The 19,866-nt window shown below is 41.3% G+C and overlaps 1 protein-coding gene across 1 annotated transcript in view; it reads left to right on the forward strand.

The window, feature by feature from the left end:
• LOC141265198 (ubiquitin-conjugating enzyme E2 E2) overlaps positions 1–19,866 on the forward strand; it is a 262,831-nt gene that overhangs the window by 2,469 nt on the left and 240,496 nt on the right. The window contains exon 2 of the mRNA XM_073677971.1: positions 14,381–14,565. Within this exon, the coding sequence (XP_073534072.1) occupies positions 14,381–14,565 (185 nt within the window). The remainder of the gene's footprint in view (positions 1–14,380; positions 14,566–19,866) is intronic.

The raw sequence follows: 19,866 nt of genomic DNA on the forward strand, positions 1-19,866 counted from the left end.
ATCACTACTCTGCCTGACAAATCTCCTGTCCTGAGACCCTCCAGGATGTTTTTCTCCATCTGTGCATAATATTAGCGGTGCTGTGTACCACATCCACTGTTGGAAGGCTCTTAGTTTTTTAGGTTATGTGCCCCTTTAAGGTGCATGTAAAGCTGGGTGGTATAACGGTGGTGCTCCTAGCCTGGTGGGGTTACTGACACGCTGCCTGGTTATCAGGGATGTGATCGCTGACCTGAGAACTTGCTCGAAAAATCCGTCTGATTCATCTCTATGACAACTATATGGAGCGCACATTCGGATTTTGCATAATTTGGAGGGGCGTCAGGATTTACATCCTCTGTTCTCACTATAGTTTTTGCTTTTTATAGATTCTCTTGTCAGACTGTGGGATGCATCAAAGTCTGGTTAATTACGTGACCAATATTGTTACGAGCGTCCACACAGGCAGTAATAAGATCCGTCACCCACAGTCATACGGATATTCCAGGACCCGCATTGCTTTTTCTAAGGGTCTGTCTACTCCTAAAATCCCATCCAATGTCACCCAGATATTTTATTACTTCTCACCCTTTGGCTGGCACTTTTCAGCTTTCTGCTTCACGTCCCAATATGCCTCACACAGACCAGCGCTGGCTCTATCCAGCACAGCTGCAGGGACTCATCCATCTCCGACTCATCATTTGTGACTTCCTGTGCACAGGGCTTAAAGGGATTGTCCAGCTAAAACACATCACCTATCCACCGTACAGTGATAACGTGCTGATCGGTGGGTGATGCACTACTGAAACCAGCACAGATTGGTAGATTGGGGAATTTTTATTTCTGTTGCAGTGCGGTGCTCTGTGGGACTGACAGAAAAAGCGGAGCACAGCGTGAGGCAGCCTAATAGAGTGTACAGAGCGCAGGTCGCATGCACTCACTGCCGCTCCATTCTAAGGGTGCTTTCACATTGTGTTTAGTTACACGCTCGGTGGTCCCGTTGGGGCTTACGTCTGAACCCCCCTCCCTGCAAAACGGTATTTGGACATATATGCTGATAGGGCCATAGACTATAATGGTGCCGGCAGAGTGAACGTGTGCTCTGCCGTGCATCATTTTTGGACGTGGAAGCCTACTGGAGGCGGACAGATAGATGTACTAGACTGTGTCTGGGTGTCCACGTCCAGTAGGTGTACACGGCAAAATGATGCATGGCAGAGCGCACGTTCACTCTGTCGGCACCATTGTAGTCTATGGCCCTATTGGCGCATACTTCCAAATCCCGTTTTGAGGGGGGTTCAGACACTAGCCCTGACGGGACCACCATGAGAGTTACTAAACGCAATGTGTAAGCATCCTAATAGGAATAAATGTCCCCAATTCCCCAAGTAACAAATTAACAAGTTAAGGTGATATCTTGCTTTAACTACTCCTTTAAAGAGGACATTTCACTGGATTTTTTTTTATTTAGGCCACATAATTTTTATCCAACGATATCATGTACATCATCTAAATATTTAATGCATATTAACGTTCAGTATTTGGTCAGTATTTTACCTCAGTATTTGTAAGATAAAGCCAGCGGTGGGTGATAAATCCAGAAGTGGTGACGTGTTTCTATTATACTTTTCCTATGATTGTTTCTCCCCCGATATTCCCTTACAAATACTGAGATAAAGTACTGACCAAATACTCAACTTGTGAACATGACCTTAAACTGAGGACAACTTCAGATTTATGCTGCCCCACTGATTCTGGAGCATTTTTTCTTTTTCTTCTGTGCCCCCCCCCCCCATTCCAAAGTTAAACCCACTGGACATAAAGGAGCACATTTTCCCTTCAATGAACTGGATGTGTACCACAGCCCAGAACTAGGAACCTTCATGGAGATCAATAGGACATAACCCATAAAATCGCCCCTTAGTAATTCTCTAAGCACATTGTTCAATCCTGAGGGGATTTAAGATTGAGTAAAGACAAAAGAAGGCTTCAGTTATTCTTAGTTTTTCTTTCATAATAATGACCTATAAAAGATAGACCTGTCTGGTTATTGCAGTGCACCCACATTGGGGAAGTGTGGCAGAGTTGGTGGCCGCAGTGGTGACATCACTGGACCAGATGTTATAGAGGTTGCCCACTATTACATTACTCCTTAGGATAGGTCATCAATGTCTGATCGGCCGAGGTCCGACATCCAGCACCCCACCGATCAACTGTTATCGGTGGCGGCAGCCACTGTCCAGAAGTACTTGTGGAGCTGGCTGTCTACTTGTAGTGGCCGAGGCTTAGTACTACACATCCGCCTCCTATTCAAATCAATAGGAGGCGGATGTGCGGTCCAAACCCCAGCTGGCCACTACCACCGGTAACAGCTGATCGGCGGGGGTGCCGGGTGTCAGACCCCGGCCGATCAGACACGGATGACCTATACTAAGGACAGGCCATCAATGTAAAAGTAATGGGCAACCTCTTTAAAGATTGATGCGTCCAAGCCCAGTAGAGCCAGGTAGGGAGGAAAGCCTGTTATGTGCAGGGAGTTCTGTGATTTCATTACTACGTACTTCATACTATGATTTGTTATTTTTTGGCATTTCCAGCTGTTATTGACCGTTATTCTAAAAAAAATGGGAACAGCTCTTAAACACAATAGTTGTTTTGTCAGATGACGTCCACTTGTTAGAGCACTTCAGCCATAGGTATATACGAGTGTTCTCTGCACAGCTATTTTGAGTCTTTTTGTCCGATTGCTCTCTGGAGTGAGTCATTGTCTCATGATTGCTCATTTATTACAGTCATTTGCCGCTTCATACATTGTAGTCATGACTTTGTCACTCTTTGATGTTTTGCTTGTCAGGTTGTAAATCAGTCTTGTCAAACTCCTGAGAAATCTCTCATTTCTGAATGTAGATTGTGTGTAGAAGGCATCTTGTGGATATTTTGTAATGACTTTGTCTATCTGATGTACTTTAAGAATGTGCAGCTTGCGGGATATTACCTGAAAGTGACTACAATTGTTAAGCGCTTTTACATACTGTAGCCAGGTACAAATACAGTGGGAGGAAAAAGTAAGAGAACCCTTAGGAATCGCCTATCGTTCTGCGTGATTACTAATAAAGTGCTGTCTGATTGTTATCTACGTCACACTTATACTCAGGCGTAATCTAACCAACCTAATAATAAACCCATTCATACTGTTCATTTTTTTATTGAATGCATTGAGTGAGAATCCACATTGGAGGGAGGTAAAGTAAGTTGACCCTGATTTTAATAACCTGTAAATCCCCTTTTAATAGCAGTCACCTCCAGCAAACATAGCCGCAAACAAGATTTACAAAAAGTTGAAGAGGAATTTTGCACTATTCTTCCCCAAAAATTCTTCACGTAATCGGGACTTCTGGGATGTCTCTTGTGCCTATCCATTTGTCTAAACAGGCTGATGTAAATACTTTTATGCCCAAAAATGACAAAAGTATTCTCAGAGAGATACATTTATTGGCTAACCAGAAAAAAAATATATATATATATGCAAAACAGGCTGCAAATCTTCCTATGAATGAGCAAAGTGCTCGTTCTTCAGGTGAAATGATTTTTAAGCTTGCTTAAAAAATCATCTTTCTCGGCAACACATTGTCTTATGTCCTATCATCTGCCGAGAACAGTGACGCTCTATGCACACAGCATGATCATGTTAACGATCGTTCTGTGCACCTGGAAGTGACGATGGCCTGCCTGAACAGACTGTTAACAATATGCAGCTTACATGTAGCTGATCAACACTTGTTTAACTATCACGATTGGCCTCGTAAACCCAGCATTACATGTGGGCTTTGGGTCACTGTGTGGTGGCATCGCCCAATGTCTCTTACTCTTAATTTGATGGATTGTTGCCTTCATATTCTTCTCTAAAATGTTTTGAAGGACCTTTGGAGTCAGTATATGACCACAAGGTGTATGATTGGAGTGAGGTTTTGGTGTTGGTGTGCCATGTTCTCTTTCCTCCAAACATAGATTTCTGCTAAAACAAAGTTCCATTTCTTTCTTATCTGTGTATAGAAAATGTTACCAGGGATCCTATGGAGTATCCAGGTGGCCTTGGGAAAACTAAAAATGAGACCCAATATCTTTTTTGGATAGCAGTGATTTTCCTTATGGTGTCCTTCCATGAACTCCATTTTTACGCTTTGTAGAGTCTTCAGTTCTTTTGCTATTACCCTTGTGCTCTTTCTCACTTTCTGGATTGCCTGTTGTGCTCTTTGAGTGGTCTTATCATTAGGGTCCGCTCCTAGGTAGAGAAGAAACAGACCTGAATTTTCTGGTTTTGTAGTTAATTTGTCTGGCTACGGATTGATGTATACCCAGGTCTTTAGTAACGCTTTTATAGCTTTTTCCAAGCTATCTTCTGAGGTCTCCTTTATGTTGATTGCTTTGAGGTATAGTTCATTAAAGGCGCCTACTATGGGGGAGAGGTAGTATTAAATGCTGGCTATTTAAATTAAAGAAATATTCTAATCTAAAAATGTTATGTTTTATTGCTAACCTCCAAAATAATTCCTAACTGAGGAGACAGATTTTGCATACAAAAACACAGCAAAACCTTTGGTGATTGAGGACAACTGGGTAGGCACTTTCCCACCAACTAAACCTCCGCCATACACATAAGACTAACGTCGGCCGAGATAACCGGGTTCCACCATAAATCTAATGAATATGGGGTCCGGGACTGATGGTTATCGAGGGAGAAAAGGATCCGGTGTGATTTCGGACTGCTGATCCTTTTTTTCTCCCTGAGATAAACCACCACCAGAGATGTTGGATGACTGCTTCTTTGTATGGGAGACAGCTGAGACAGCCACCGGTCGACCCCTCTAAGCTATATGGGATTTTCTTGGAGTGGTCGGCATATTACCACAAGTGTTTGAATTGCGTACGTGCAGTCATGTACTGACTAGATGTACCCGGCCTTGCTAAATAAAAGTGACTTGAGTGAGTCTCGACACGTCTACTCGGTATGTGGCCAAAAGTATGCAAACCGCATACTTGTGGTCAAATGACCGCCTACTGGAGAATCCTGACTGCTTGCACTCTGCGCACTGTGAGGATTCACAAGTCTTTAGTCACATAGAGAGACTGCAGATTTGCACCCCAAGCTTGGTCAACCCCTTTAAGGCTATGTTTTGTGTTGAAACCTCCTTCAGGGCAAATAGATCAGCAGCTTTTATCTCTCTCTTGCTGGTTAGTTTGGTATAATGTATAAGACTATTGTATAGAAATAGAAACAATTGTAGCAAACGCATCCATCTTCAGAGCCTGTTCTGTAAGTTTTTAGCTTCTGGATATAAAAAGGAATATACGTACAATTGGAAAATCCCTTTAATAGATGGAATTCAGTCTCTTTAAATATAGATACATATTTGTAAATGTCACTTATTTTCCTTATGAAGCTATAATTGCCAATGACTTCTTCATATATAAAGTCAATTACCGTACTTTGTTTCATTGTAGCTAGTGAGGCATGGAGCAGTGATCTGGTTACTGTATTAGTAATGCTTTGTGACTCTGAGAAAGTACCAGAAATCACAAGATCACTGGCAGGGTGGGGAAGACTATTCTTTTCAAATTAATATTCGACTTAATTTGGTATTTAAAAATGAAATATGTTTATTTTGTAGTAGTTATTGCTGCCTGATATTTTACATTTTGACAACTCGTGTTCTATTACTATTCTCGATTGTAATAGCTGTTAATATAAATCTTACTTTAATGAGCCAAGAACACGCTTTCCCTACCCCTTAGATGAACTTCCAAGGACATCAAAAGTACATAACGTCTTTTTAGATAAAACGAAACCTGCATTGAAAAGCAATGACTCTCAGTTAGTGATCCTTCCATGTAAAAAGTGATAATATATCATTAAAAATACATCAGTAATGTCTCACTTCACCCTATGTCAAGTCATTATAGAGCGTTAAGGACAACTTTTAAGAACAGTTCTTGAAAAATCTCATAGATCAGACCTCTATGACTGGGCTGATATTATTACATGTGTCATAATAAATTAGATTAAAGAATTAGTGTGTCCGCCGTACAGACTTTCGGCATATTTTTTAGCTTTCAAAGATCAGATTCTTTTAGTCTGAAAATACAAAACGTCACTGCAGAGTCGTCTTATGGATGGGTTCATTGTGTTAGTAGGAAAATAAGTTTAAATGGGTTTTCCCAGAACTGATACTTATTTCTTTTCCACTTAATGGTAGTGGCAATAGTGTGATTTAGCCTGAGCGCTGGAACTCCCACCGTTCACGAGAATAGGGGTCCCAAGCCCTTGCCCCTTTCTACAGACTGCAGAGCCGTGATGAGGAGGAGATACATGGAGCTGCCACTACATCCAAAGTCTAAAATGAGTCACTGATGGTCAAGGCAGAGCTGCCCAGACTGCAGTATTCTTAAAGGGGTATTCCTACAATTGAAAGTTATCTTTTTTACTGACCACTAGGACTGATTAAAATGGAGGCAGGAGAGAAAAAACATCTTCCAGTATGCAGTGTTCCCTCAGCTTGTGGGCTCACTCCACTGCGTTTCATTTCTGTCCCACTTCCAGCCCTGCTCCTGCGGCCGTACTTGTAACAGGGGTACTTTTCTCCTCTGCAGTGATAGCACGTAAGCATCCATAACTGGCCTCTGAGCTGCTCTAGCAGAGGATATACACTCGGCCTTTCTTGCCACTGCCACCAATTAGGAGAAAGGAGGAACTGGGCCACCCTTCCAATGAGTGGTTGTTTTCCCTGGTCTCCACAGACAAAGCGTGACTGGTAGAGGCCTGGCCTCCTCTGCTCAGAGAGTGGGGTTCTGGTGCAGTTAGAAGAGCGCTACATGTTGTCAGTAACCTCCACTACATAATCACCAGGCTCCTGTGCTGGTCCGGGACTAGTCCCTTGGTTCACGTCCTACCTCTTTGACCGCTCCTTCACTGTATCATTTGCCGGCTCTTCTTCCTCTAATATACCCTTACTGCCGGGGTTCCTCAAGGCTCAGTCCTAGGCCCCCTCCTCTTCTCTCAATACAATGCCCCTATTGGACAAACCATCAGCAGATTTGGTTTCCAGTATCATCTCTATGCTGATGACACATCATCTCCTGACATTATCCCCACATTAATACAAAATACCAGGGATTGTCTGGCCACTGTCTCTAACACCATGTCCTCCCTCTATATAAGGCCACGGCCCCACTATGAGTATTTGGTCAGTATTCGATCAGTATGTTTTCTCAGGAGTGGGAGCCAAAACCAGGTGAGGAACAATCAGAGAAAAGATATAATGGAAACAAGTCACCAATTCTGCATTTATCACCCACTCCTGGTTTTGGCTCCCACTCCTGGGAGAAAATACTGACTGAATACTGACCAAATACTGATAGTGGGGCCGGGGCCTAAAACTGAATCTCTCCAAAACTGAACTTCTCGCGTCTCCTCCCTTCTACTATCCAACCTATAACCGATATCTCAATTTCCTTGAGTGGTTCAACCATAATTCCCAAGCGGCACAATCACTGTGTTAGGGTCATATTCGACACAGAACTTTCCTTTATTCCCCGTATCCAATCACTCGCTCGTTTGTGTCACCTGAACCTTAAAAACATCTCCGGAATCTGACCTTTTCTCACCTTTGAAACTGCAAAAAATCTTACTGTCGTTATTATTCACTCCCATCTGGACTACTGCAACTCTCTTCTGATCGGTCTCCATTATAACCAAACTTTCTCCTCTCCAATCTAGCCTGAATGCAGCAGCCAGGGTCATATTTCTGTCCAGCCGCTTCACTGATACCTCCACCTTGTACCAGTCATTGCCCTGGTTACCCATTCGCTACAGAATACAATACAAACTTATCTCTCACCCACAAAGCTATCCACAGTTCTGCATCACCCCATATCTCCTCCCTCATCTCTGTCTATCACCCTACCAGTGCTGTCCGTTCTGCAACTTTGTTTGAGGGCATTCTAGAAACTATCAGAAGGCATTGGAGTCACTCACTGCTTCTATCTCCGCCCCCTGATAATGTCTTCTTTCACAGAAGCTGTAGCAGCGGACATAGAAGCAGAGTGCTGGTACTGCGCTCACATCTCCCACGTCTTTTTTCGCGGTGACCATGGATACAGGAATTCTTTACAGGGTGGCGATACAAAAAACTATGGTAAATAACTGCAGCGCTGCCCCATAATGATATCCTCTTCCAGCAGTAAAGTGAGTGCAGCCCCAGCCTCCTGTGACGTCCCATATGAGACTCCTCTCAACCGAAACGTCACAGAAAGTGCAGTAAAAAAACACATATAGGGATCAGTAGATAGGGAGAAGTGAAGGGCATTTTATAATAAAGCTAAGACAAAAGTAAAGGGTGTAAAGATAGATAATTAGATTGCAACTGGATCAGGTTTTTTTTTAACATTGAAGTCTATAGAAAATGGATCCGTTAATTGCCATCTGTTTTTTTTTTTTCATTTTTAACATCCATTTTTTTTGCTTGCTGGATCTGTTTTGAGCGGATGATTCTGGACATGTGAACTTGTGACAGTTGTAGCCAGTTACTGCAGCAGGAAACAATGCTGGATGGCGGCAGCTGCACAAGTGAAGGCTGCGGGAATGAAAACAAATGTCCTGTAGCAAAGTGACAGCTTCAGACAAGCGCTTTGTTCTCACCAGTCAGAGTAACGTGATGTCACACTGCAATTTTAATACTCCTTCCACACTGTTAAACTTTACAACCACTATCTAAATTCTTCACCAACGTCTATAACTCGCTTTCCTCAGCGATCTGCGACTTCCTTTAAAGTTATATTACCCAGAAATATTGTAGGACGCCATAGACCAACACTGCTGTATGTGTGTGATATAAAATATCATCCTTTCTGCTGCTCGTCCTAGGCGGTCTGATTTATGGCTCGTGATACAGGGCTGTGGTTTATGGGAAGCACCACAAGCTGCAAATCTCTTCTAAAAATGTGCGCCTTGTATGAAGGCAATATGCCATTATTTATTCTCTATTTGTGTGTTTCTAAGTACAAGAGCAATGATTTTTATAAAGCCATTATGTTATAGTAACTTTTAATGTGTTTCTTTGGAGAGAGCGATTTTACTTATTTTATGACACAACTCCAATGGTGTGTGACTCAAAGGAATTCCCAAACCGTTACAAATCGACCACCATAGTTAGAAAGACATAAAGATAAGGCATTTAAACGATACTCTGTTCTCAAATGACACAATTATATACTAATAAAAAAGGGGTGGGGTGGAGGAGACGAAGGTTTCACAATACAAACTGAATACTTTATTTAAAGGGAAACTGTCAGCAGATTGTTGCTATGGAATCTGAGAGCTGCATGATGTAGGGGCTGAGACCCTGATTCCAGCAATGAATCATACTGGACTGCTTGGTGCAGTTTCGATACAATCCCTGTTTTTTCTGCTGTAGATGTAGCAGTGCTCAGAATGCTGAGCTGTGTATAACCCCTTCCACACCATTGATTGGCATCTTCTTGCTTACAATGTACATTGTCATCAAGCTGCCAATCTGTAGTGGGACTGGAGTTACACAGATTAGCTAGACTGCGTGACACATTACACCTAGTTCTGCAGTGATAATCTCCTGCTGATAAAACACTGACCGTTTTTAAACTACAGCAAACTGCTGAACAAGTGATCAGGATCTCTGCCCCTACATTATGCTGCTCTTAGATTAAATAGCAAAAACCCGCTGAGAGATTCCTTTAATGTCTTAGACCTGATGAGGTGTATTTACGTTTAAAATCTAATAGTCATAAAATCCTGATATCAACATCACTGTTCCATCAGCAGCAGGACCTCTGTGACCTGTGACTAGCTGCAGTGGTTAGATGATTACAGGCTGCAGCTGTCCTGCTGCCCTGGTGGAACAGTGATGTTTCTTCTTTATTTATTATAGCTTCAAGCCCCTCGGGAACTTTTCTTTTAGTCTGGACAACCTCTTTTAATATGAGCATTACATGAAATAGTTCTTAAATCAAGTGTATTCAATTAACACACACCCAGCCTGACGGACAGCTGCAGCTTGTACTGAGATGTGAGATCTCAGCAGCAAGTGGAGAACATTGAGGAGTTGTCAGTCAAGCTAGGCGGCTGAAGATCAAGATGAACTTTCATAAATTATTATACAGCCATTCTGTCCTGGATTAGATTGTACTAGTAAATACAGCAACCTCATCAGGTCTATTTATGTATACAGTTGGTATTGTAAATTCTAGTGACAGATCTGCTTTTAGGTCATTACTTATCATTATGGAAGAAAGGATGTTTTGGAGAGCTAGAGACAATTAGTCTGGCACTTAAAGGGAATCTGTCACCAGGCTTTTGTTACTGAATCTGAGAGCAGCACAATGTAGGGGCAGAGACCCAGATTACTGGGACACAGAACCCATCTCCTTCCTGAGCCATATGATGGCTGGACATTACCATCTTGTTTGTACTTGCCTATAATTGATTGTAAAGATGAACGAGGCACCTTCAGGTATCTTGAAATTGTACCCAAGGATGAACCAGACTCGTGCAAGTCCACAATTCTCTTCCTGATATCTTGGCTGATTTCTTTAGACTCTCCCATGATGGTACACAAAGAAGCAGTGTGTTTCGGGTGTGCATTAAAATACATCCACAGGTGTGTCTCTATAATTAACTCAAATGTTGCCAAAAAACAAGCTTTCAAACACGTGACATCATATGGGAAATCCAGAATTGTTTAAAGGCATAGTAATCGTAGTGTATGTAAACCTTTGACTTTGCAGTAAGTAATAAAAATTCCTTAAAACATTCTCTCTCTCATTATTCTGGCATTTGGCAAATATTAAAAATTATGGTAATCCTAATTGACCTAAAACGGGAAAGGTTTATTCTGATTTCATTTCTGATATTGAGAAAAACATGCATATGTGTCTTTTTATATAGTGTATGTAAACTTCTGGCTTCAACTGTATGTTTCTTTTAGAGACTCTTTAAAAGTTTTATTTTCCATTAGTGAGAATTTATATACTTATTTCTCCCCAATAGTGAATGGTATACACCTTGTGTATATGTGTTATGGTTGGCAAAAAGAAAGCTGAGGGAGCGGAGCATGGGAGCATAAAACAGCTGAAAAAGGTGTGCGATATGGCGCAAAGCCAAGATAGGAACTGGGAACTCCGTAAAGCTGAGAGGGATCACATACAATAGCTGGGGAAGGTGGGACCTGGCACCTATAAGAGCTGGGGAAGGTGGGACCTGGTACCTATAAGAGCTGGGGAAGGTGGGACCTGGCACTTAGAAGAGCTGGGGAAGGTGGGACCTGGCACTTAGAAGAGCTGGGGAAGGTGGGACCTGGCACCTAGAAGAGCTGGGGAAGGTGGGGCCAGGCACCTAGAAGAGCTGGGGAAGGTGGGACCTGGCACCTAGAAGAGCTGGGGAAGGTGGGACCTGGCACTTAGAAGAGCTGGGAAAGGTGGGACCTGGCACCTAGAAGAGCTGGGGAAGGTGGGACCTGGCACCTAGAAGAGCTGGGGAAGGTGGGGCCAGGCACCTAGAAGAGCTGGGGCGGGCGTCCTGGAACACAGGAGTTGGAAGTACAACGGTCTAGTATAGTGGAAAATGTAATAGTCTGTGATATTTGGCCTCCCCCACCCCCACTCATAAACACAGCTCGATCTTTAAATTGTACCTAAAGTTAAAGACTCCATACTGCCGCCAATACGACCCATAACTAGTAATTTGCTAGTATTTTACCTTATAAAACTTTGTGTAGGCTGCTGATGAACTGACAGGGAAGCCTCAGGGACGTTGAATTCCCCCGAGTTCCCTGCTTTATTATCAGAGCTGAAGCTTCCAAAGGGACCAAACAGGAAACTGCTATTTATGCACATGATTATCCATTAGTGAAGGTTCTCGAAAGGTGAACCTACAGTTTTGCATCTAGCCTTCTAACATATAGCCTAGAAACTGTGCAGAAACATATACATATACATTGTCTGTGCTGATCCCCCGTGAACAGTACATAACACAATGCCTCCACCGTGTCCCCTTCACCATCTAATGAAGGTGGATTATTTCCTGCAGGGTGATATTCAGTGCTGCGGCTGCATTAGAATTTACCATAGTGAGCCAGAGAGATAACTACGGTATAGCAATCTCTTAACAGCTTGAATAATGAGAGGACAGGAGTGCGATGACTGTCATTACATCTCCGAGAATGCTCGGTTGCAATACATAGGTGATTTTATTTTTTTTTCATTGCATTGGGGAATTAAAGGAACTGTCCAGGATTAGAAAAACAAGGCTGTTATTTTCCAAGGATAGTACCATACACCTGTCCATGATTTGTGTCTGGAATTGCATATTATACCCATTAAATGGAATCTGTCAGCAGGTTTTTGCTATGTAATCTGAGGGCAGTATGAGGTAGGGGTTACAACACTGATTCCTGCGATGTTTTACTTATTAAAGGGAATCTGTCAGCAGGTTTTTGCTATGTAACATGAGGACAGCTTGAGATGGGGGTTAAAATACTGAACTCATTGATGTGTCACAAGTCCGGCTGTGTGCTGTTTACTTATCACCTGGTGATTACCATTTCTGTGACTAGCAGGCATGCACTCCCAAGTCTGACTCTGCCCCCCTCTGTGATAAGCAGCTCAATGTCTATAGACTGTGTACAGTGAGAGCCTGGTGTGGGCGGGGTTAGCTTTCGCAGCTCTGCTGTATTACTAAATCTTAAAACTCTGATTGTGTCAGAACTGCTGCACCCAGTAAACTAAGTGATACATAATTGGATTCAGGGTCTCTTTGCCTATATTAGGCTGCTCTCAGATGAAGTAGCAAAAACCTGCTGACAGATTCCCTTTAAGCTGTGTGCTGTTGTTCTTAAGATACAGTATGGCGTTGCATTCGCTATTTGACTTTAGAGCTGAAATTGTTTAGAGTCCTTTCTTGAATTTTCATCTTAAAACCAAAACTAAGCTATTATGACATATAAGTGTATACAAAAGAAATTCGGTGCGTCACTTTGGGTCATAACATCTGGGCTATTATGATGGATAGAAAGAACGGTGCTCACCTTGTCAGGTTCTGATACCACTTTGTTGCTTAAAGGGACTCTGTCAGCACAGAATGACTTCAAACCAAGTACAGGCACTCAGTGCACCCTTGGTGTGGACAAACATTTAAGTGCTCCATCCTCATTACTTGTTTTCTATCTATCTATCTCTAAACGACATAGAGGGAAAGGAAGTAGGAGGGAATCTGCACTTTAAAAGTTTGGCCACTCCAAGTGTGCTTTGAGCGCTTTAACTTGGTTTGAACAGTCATTATGTGCTGACAGAGTCCCTTTAAAGTGAATCTGCCAGTAGGATCGACTCTTGTAAGCTTTCTATATGGGCATGCAGGTCATAGAAAGTTGAATAAACTGAGACCTTGATACCCGCGATCCAATGTCTTATTCCAGAGAAATCTATGTTTTTCTTAATATATAAATGAGCTGCTAAGATCTATGGGCCGGACACAGACTCCCTGAGAATCTACCTCCAGAGCTAATTTTAAATGAAAGGGGGAAATACCAGTGTGAGCCATGTAGATCAGGGAGAGCAGACTGTCAGTCATTACATGTCTCACACTGGTAATGTCCCCTTTCATTTAAAATAAGCTCTGGAGGTAGATTCTTAAGGAGATCTATGTCCGACCCATAGATCTAAACAGCTCATTTATATATTAATAAAAACATGGGTTTCTCTGGAATAAGACATCGGATCGCAGATATCCAGGTATCATTTTATTCAGCTTCCTATGACCTTTATGCCCATATAGACGGCTCAGGAGGGTTGATCCTAATGACAGAATCCCTTTAAATCCATCCGGGATATAGACTGGGCGTTAAAACTGTGCTCCAGCACTTTATAAAGAAGAGTAGATTTTATTGTCTAGAGACTATTATCTGTTTTCGGAGGCATTCCCCTTCATCAGATAACAATAGACTATTTTTATATTGTGTTCATTTTTTTATACGAATAATCAATATTTCACAAAGCTGAACTATTAGTGATATGTTACTCAAAAACACTGTAGACTGTCTCTAGTAGGAACCAGCAGAAAGTAATGTGTATAGTTGTATGTGTTTTATGTTATTGATGTTTTTTTCGTTGTGTTTATAAACCATATTTTTATTGTAATCTGCTGGAAAATACTGGAAATAAGCTGAAATTGAAAAAATGAATATAAAAACTGAAGGCATTACGGTTGCAGTACAGATACGAATAAAAGTTAAATGAGCTCTTTTCTGCCTCTCTTGTTTATCAGAATACATTTACTTTTGTTTTCTGTTGTTAATATGTTATGTATTTTACCTTGTAGAACCTCAAAATGTCAACTGAAGGTCAAAGGGTAGATGATAGCCCAAGCACTAGTGGAGGTAGCTCTGATGGAGACCAACGAGAAGGTGTTCAAAATGAGCAAGAGCGGGAAAAGGTTCAACCCAAGAAGAAAGAAGGGAAGATATCCAGCAAAACAGCTGCCAAACTGTCCACGAGTGCCAAAAGGTGAGATATTCCTCATTAATCGTTCTGTTGTATGGTATTTTCTCGGTTGGACTTTTAAGGGCGTACATTGGAGATCACACATAAGAATCTCAGTTAATGTACAATGAGTGTTAATTTTCCATTGGGCAGAGATAAAGGTCCTTCAATGAAGACCGTCAATAGTCTTCTTTGAAGAACCTTTATCTCTAAAGCTTAAAACTCATCTTCAAATTGAGTTGTGTTTTTTTTTTTTTTTTTTTGCTATTTAGACATTGGTTAGTTATATTAGTTGTATAGGTTTTCTGATGGGATTGACATTACTGTTCCCACAAGAATTATTTGTATGAAGGTTAAATCTCTGCTCATGTAGGCAAATTTGCCATTTAGATGACTGGCACAGTTAAGTGACAAGCCCTGTGGTTGTCCCATCCGGAAAGAAAGGCCACTTTGGCTGACGTGACACATTGATATAATAATTTTCCATCATATAGCGCTTAATTTCCAAGTCAGTTAATTTGCATATTCACGGTGCCTTTACCCTAAGTCACTTTCTCTCGCTGTGTAACCCTAATCTGACAGACACTTGACCACCAGCAGGTAGAGCACTGGATTTAACAAGCAATTATATTACAATTTTTTTTCTTAAATTTAATTTTTAGCCCCTATTTGAATGGAATCTAAAGCGAATTTCCTGTGACAGTATAGGTAAAGATCTTTGTTTCATGTAGAAAAAACAGTTCTACCTTTATTTATTCCATGGTTCGTTTTTTGGTATTTTTTCTTTAAGCACACGCAATTTTTATTGAAATCTGGTGAATGTGCACATTTTAATTCTATTTCTTCATCATTTTCCTTTTTTGTCAACATTGTTAAAGTCGTCTTCAAGTGAAAATGAGAAATTCTGAGTTTTCATATTAGTTTAGGTTTGTGGTCAATAGAAATCCTTGGATTCAGTGGAGACCTGTTGAGGTCCCACCGATCTTAAAAATAACGGTGAAAGGCTGTGTCCAGTTGAAAGTTTTCTCTGCACTTTGGAGATCCAGGGGCTGGCTTTTGACTTAGAAGGCCAAGAGTGCTGTTGTGCTTGGAAATAACAGTAAAGGTCCTGCAGAGCTAAACCCGCCTTGAAGGCCTTTCATTTTAAGGATCAGGGGGAGTCCCATCCTAATGCATATCCTAACCATCACTTTATGAAATTAATTAGTATAACATTCTAATTCCATTTGAGGCCAGTTTTAGATGTCCAAGTATGGACTGCGATGTCGAGACCGGCTATGGGTCACTTGCCAAAGTTCAACAGCTTCATACACTATAGGTTTATTGAGCTTGGGTCAGGAAAACCGTGGCCGGTCTGGACATCACGGTCTGTACTTGGACTGTGAATGTTGAACTTCTGAATCCGGTCAAAATCTTATCTGTGGTCTACAGTGTTCTCATTGACTGCTTACTTGAAATCTGGATTTTAGAGGAGGGAGAAGGAATTACGCCATTATCTACCATGTCTTCCATACAAATTATTTCTTCTGAGGAAACCTGCATCTAACATGGGGTAATTAGGAGGCAAATTATGTCTCCATGCCGTTAAGGAGTAGAGTAGGATAATGACAGCCAGCTTCACAGACGTCAGATATTCGGGTGAAATGATGAAGACTAGTTGGCTGCTATTGGAAACCTCTCCTCTATACCCATGGTAGTAAATAGCCCCCACACTGTTGATTATAGGGAAACACTAGGAGGGAGCAGATGTTCACATGGAGTCTTCAGGGTGTGTGCTGGCTGATCTGAATGTTTAGCAACTCTCTAGAAACACCAGGGGATTTTGGATTTTCAGTGAAGCGGCCTGCTGCAGTGTAACCATTACTGGCAAATGTATCATGTCAAAGCAGCAAGAACCTTCTCCACTCATGCATAAGGGCGTGCACGGCATTTATTCTCATTAACAGAGGGTTTTTGTCAAATAAAAAGTAGAAATAATATCAAAAGCAGCATAAAAAACACATTTGACTTTACATCGCTTCAATGCATGTTCATGTGGTATGAGCACATAAGTGTAATATGGTTATGGTTTATGTTTTCAACATGTATGAGCTAGATTACTTTTAATCATTTCATCAGTCTTTTTCATAGATGCTATGCTTTAGGTAGTGAGTGTTACATTGTTTATTTCCTAAACTTTGTTTATTCATTATTTCATTTAATGCCTATCTGTGCTTGTCTGCCACCTGCAAAGCCACTTCATATTATATCTTAAAGGAACACTAAACTTAGAAATGAATATTTACATCAAACAAGAACTATAAGTGTCCTCACTCTTTGTTAGTCTGTGGCAATTTCTGCATGATACTTAAAGTCCAGGTTTGGCACAAAAGTCTGCAGTCACTGTATGTGACTGCAGACCTTTAAATCCTCCCAGCGCGCTGTCAGTATTCTCCCGTGCCTGCGGCAAGACTGGGCAGTCAAGTGACCACAAGTATATATGCATACTTACAGCCACATTCCGACTAGACGTGTGTGGTCTCACAAGTCTAGTTGGAATGTGGCCGGGAGTATATCACATACTTGTGGTAACATGACCGCCTGCTCGTGCTGCAGGCAAGGTAGAATACTGACAGCGTGTGCTGTGAGAATTCACAAGTCTAGTGACTGCAAAGATTCGTCCCAAACCTGGACAGTCCCTTTAAGCAGTCAGTTCTAATTCATCATTTGCATTTTTTTAGTCTGTTAGTTACTTTTTTTTTTTTTGTATTGTGCTATTCGCTGGTGTTTTTTGTGTCAAATTCATCAAAATGGAACATGCACTCTATGAATTTTGCACAAAATCGAAAACGCTCAATATTTTTGTCTTTTAATCTGTTTAATGGCTTTTTAGAGCAAAAAAGTTGCTCGTTTTGCTGAAATGTTTCAAAAATTGTTCCATAGATTCAGGCATAGATAAAATCACACCAGAGGAGGACTCGAGTACTTTTGCATCAAATTTTGCAACCTTTAAAAGGTCACAATTGCCGAAACGACCAAAAGTATCTGGAAACCTCAAACCTCCCCATAATTGCAAAGATCAAAAAAAAAGAAATCACAGGCGAAAACACATGAAATAGAATTTAAAAAAAGTGCAAATTAAAAGAAAACTATGGTACAAATGAAAAACAGGCAAAAATGGTCAAAAACAAGTAAAAAAAGGCTCAAGTGCACTTATGGATTGGGCCCAAAGGGTTTAATCAACTGCTGAGTGGTCATTTGCCCTGCACACAGGAGACTTCTGCTGCAGTCAGTTGTCTTATAGCCACACACAAGGCAGTGAGCAGGAGGGGAAGGGAGCAAGGCTGAGCTCATTTTTACATTTCTCAGATTTAATTGTGATGTAAAATAGGATCAAAGAAAATGAGAAGATTACGTGAGGAATCGCTTGATTTTTTTTTTTTTAGGTTTTTGTGCATTTTCTAGTTTTTCTTTAAGTCACAGGACATGTATGTGGGTTGTTGTGGTCGTCCTTGTTGTAGTTGTACCATTCTAAGTAGATGCAGACTGGTAGGCACGAAGAGAGGGGTGGACAGTTGGAAATGAGACATGTCTCCGTATACTTGTTTTCTGGCGGACACAAGAACAACTCTCAGTAACTTCCAAAATGGCTGACTATGGTTGCCCCAATAGACTACGTGCACATATTACTTATTTACCACGCAAATTTTCCAATGGCAATCAAGAATGTAATCCAGTAACAGCAATGTAGATTATATATAACAACTCGCTGACATTTTCTGTATGGAAATTGACTTACAGTGTGGACCTTACTAATATATAAGTATTATAGGTTCTTACCCTGGACTTGTTGGTGCGTCGTTCATCACAGATTCCTGTTCTCAAAATGGCCGCTCATGGTGGAGCATGTGACCAATCTAATCTAGTAGAAACACACTTCACATGGGAAACCTGTATTTCTACTGGAGGAGGCTGATGGACAGTTTTGGTCACATGCGCCTCTATCGGCAGCCATTTTGAACACATTAGTACTATGCAGCCTGTAGGGAAGACTACAATAATAAAGCCGCAACGCTTCACAGAGGAGGAGAACCTGTAATACTTATATTAATGATCATGTCCCCAACACACTTGATAAAATAAAAATAAATCGTACAGCCCCATAAAGCTCAAAGATGTCATCTTTTACAGCAACCTGTCCTCGCACAGCAACTGAATTAGGACATTTAATGTTTTAACTGCCTGTTTCCAGCACAGAAATCTTTGTCATCCATCTTTGTCTGCCTCTTTTGTGGTGAACATGTACATTTTTTTAGTGTTTTGACGATATAATTGTCCTTATAGTTTGTAAAGCTGACTGTATACATGGCAGGACAGTGAATATTACTCCATATTCCTCTGCACGTTCAGCTTGGCTTAAAGTCCCATGTTGATTTCTATATATTTTCGATGGCGCTGATGCTGCTAGGGAAGATCAAAACGACGTACTGAAAAAATTACGGTAAATGGTAGATTCATAAAGGATTGTGGTAATCCCATGGACAGACGATCATACCTGTCCACCTGTGTCAGTGTATTTTGTATCTGCAGCATTTATGTGTTGTATCCTCGCATAAGTATGTTCTAAAACCATCTCTGGTGAATTGTGTCATATGCATCACACAGCTGCGGCACCTAGGAATTGTGTCTCTCCCCGCCGCTGGCTTATTAGTCGCAGCTGTACGGCACGTTAATGTCTGACAATAGGGTTTTATCATGCAAAAGCCGGAGCAGATGTGTGAGGGGTCAGAGCTGGAAGACATCTTGTCTGTAGTATCAGAGACATTTATCATGGGGTATACAAAGTGTAAGAAATTACCATGCATTTTGCTTAGTGGCAGAACTTGTCACGGCAGCTGTGTTCATAAGGCCTCATGCATACATCTGTGAATTTATACATAGAAACACAGACCAATTTTCATCAGTGATTTGGATTTCATCAGTGTTTGGATCAGGATTTCATCAGTGTTTGGATCAGGATTTCATCAGTGTTTGGATCAGGATTTCATCAGTGTTTGGATCAGGATTTCATCAGTGTTTGGATCAGGATTTCACCAGTGTTTTGGATCTGGATTTCACCAGTGTTTTGGATCTGGATTTCACCAGTGTTTTGGATCTGGATTTCATCAGTGTTTTGGATCTGGATTTCATCAGTGTTTTGGATCTGGATTTCATCAGTGTTTTGGATCTGGATTTCATCAGTGTTTTGGATCTGGATTTCATCAGTGTTTTGGATCTGGATTTCATCAGTGTTTTGGATCCGGATTTCATCAGTGTTTTGGGTCAGGATTTCATCAGTGTTTTGGG

The sequence above is a fragment of the Phyllobates terribilis genome, unplaced genomic scaffold (genome assembly GCF_046119375.1).
Source record: "Phyllobates terribilis strain yellow unplaced genomic scaffold, ASM4611937v1 Scaffold_4__5_contigs__length_816908805, whole genome shotgun sequence".
Classification (NCBI taxonomy): Eukaryota; Metazoa; Chordata; class Amphibia; order Anura; family Dendrobatidae; genus Phyllobates; species Phyllobates terribilis.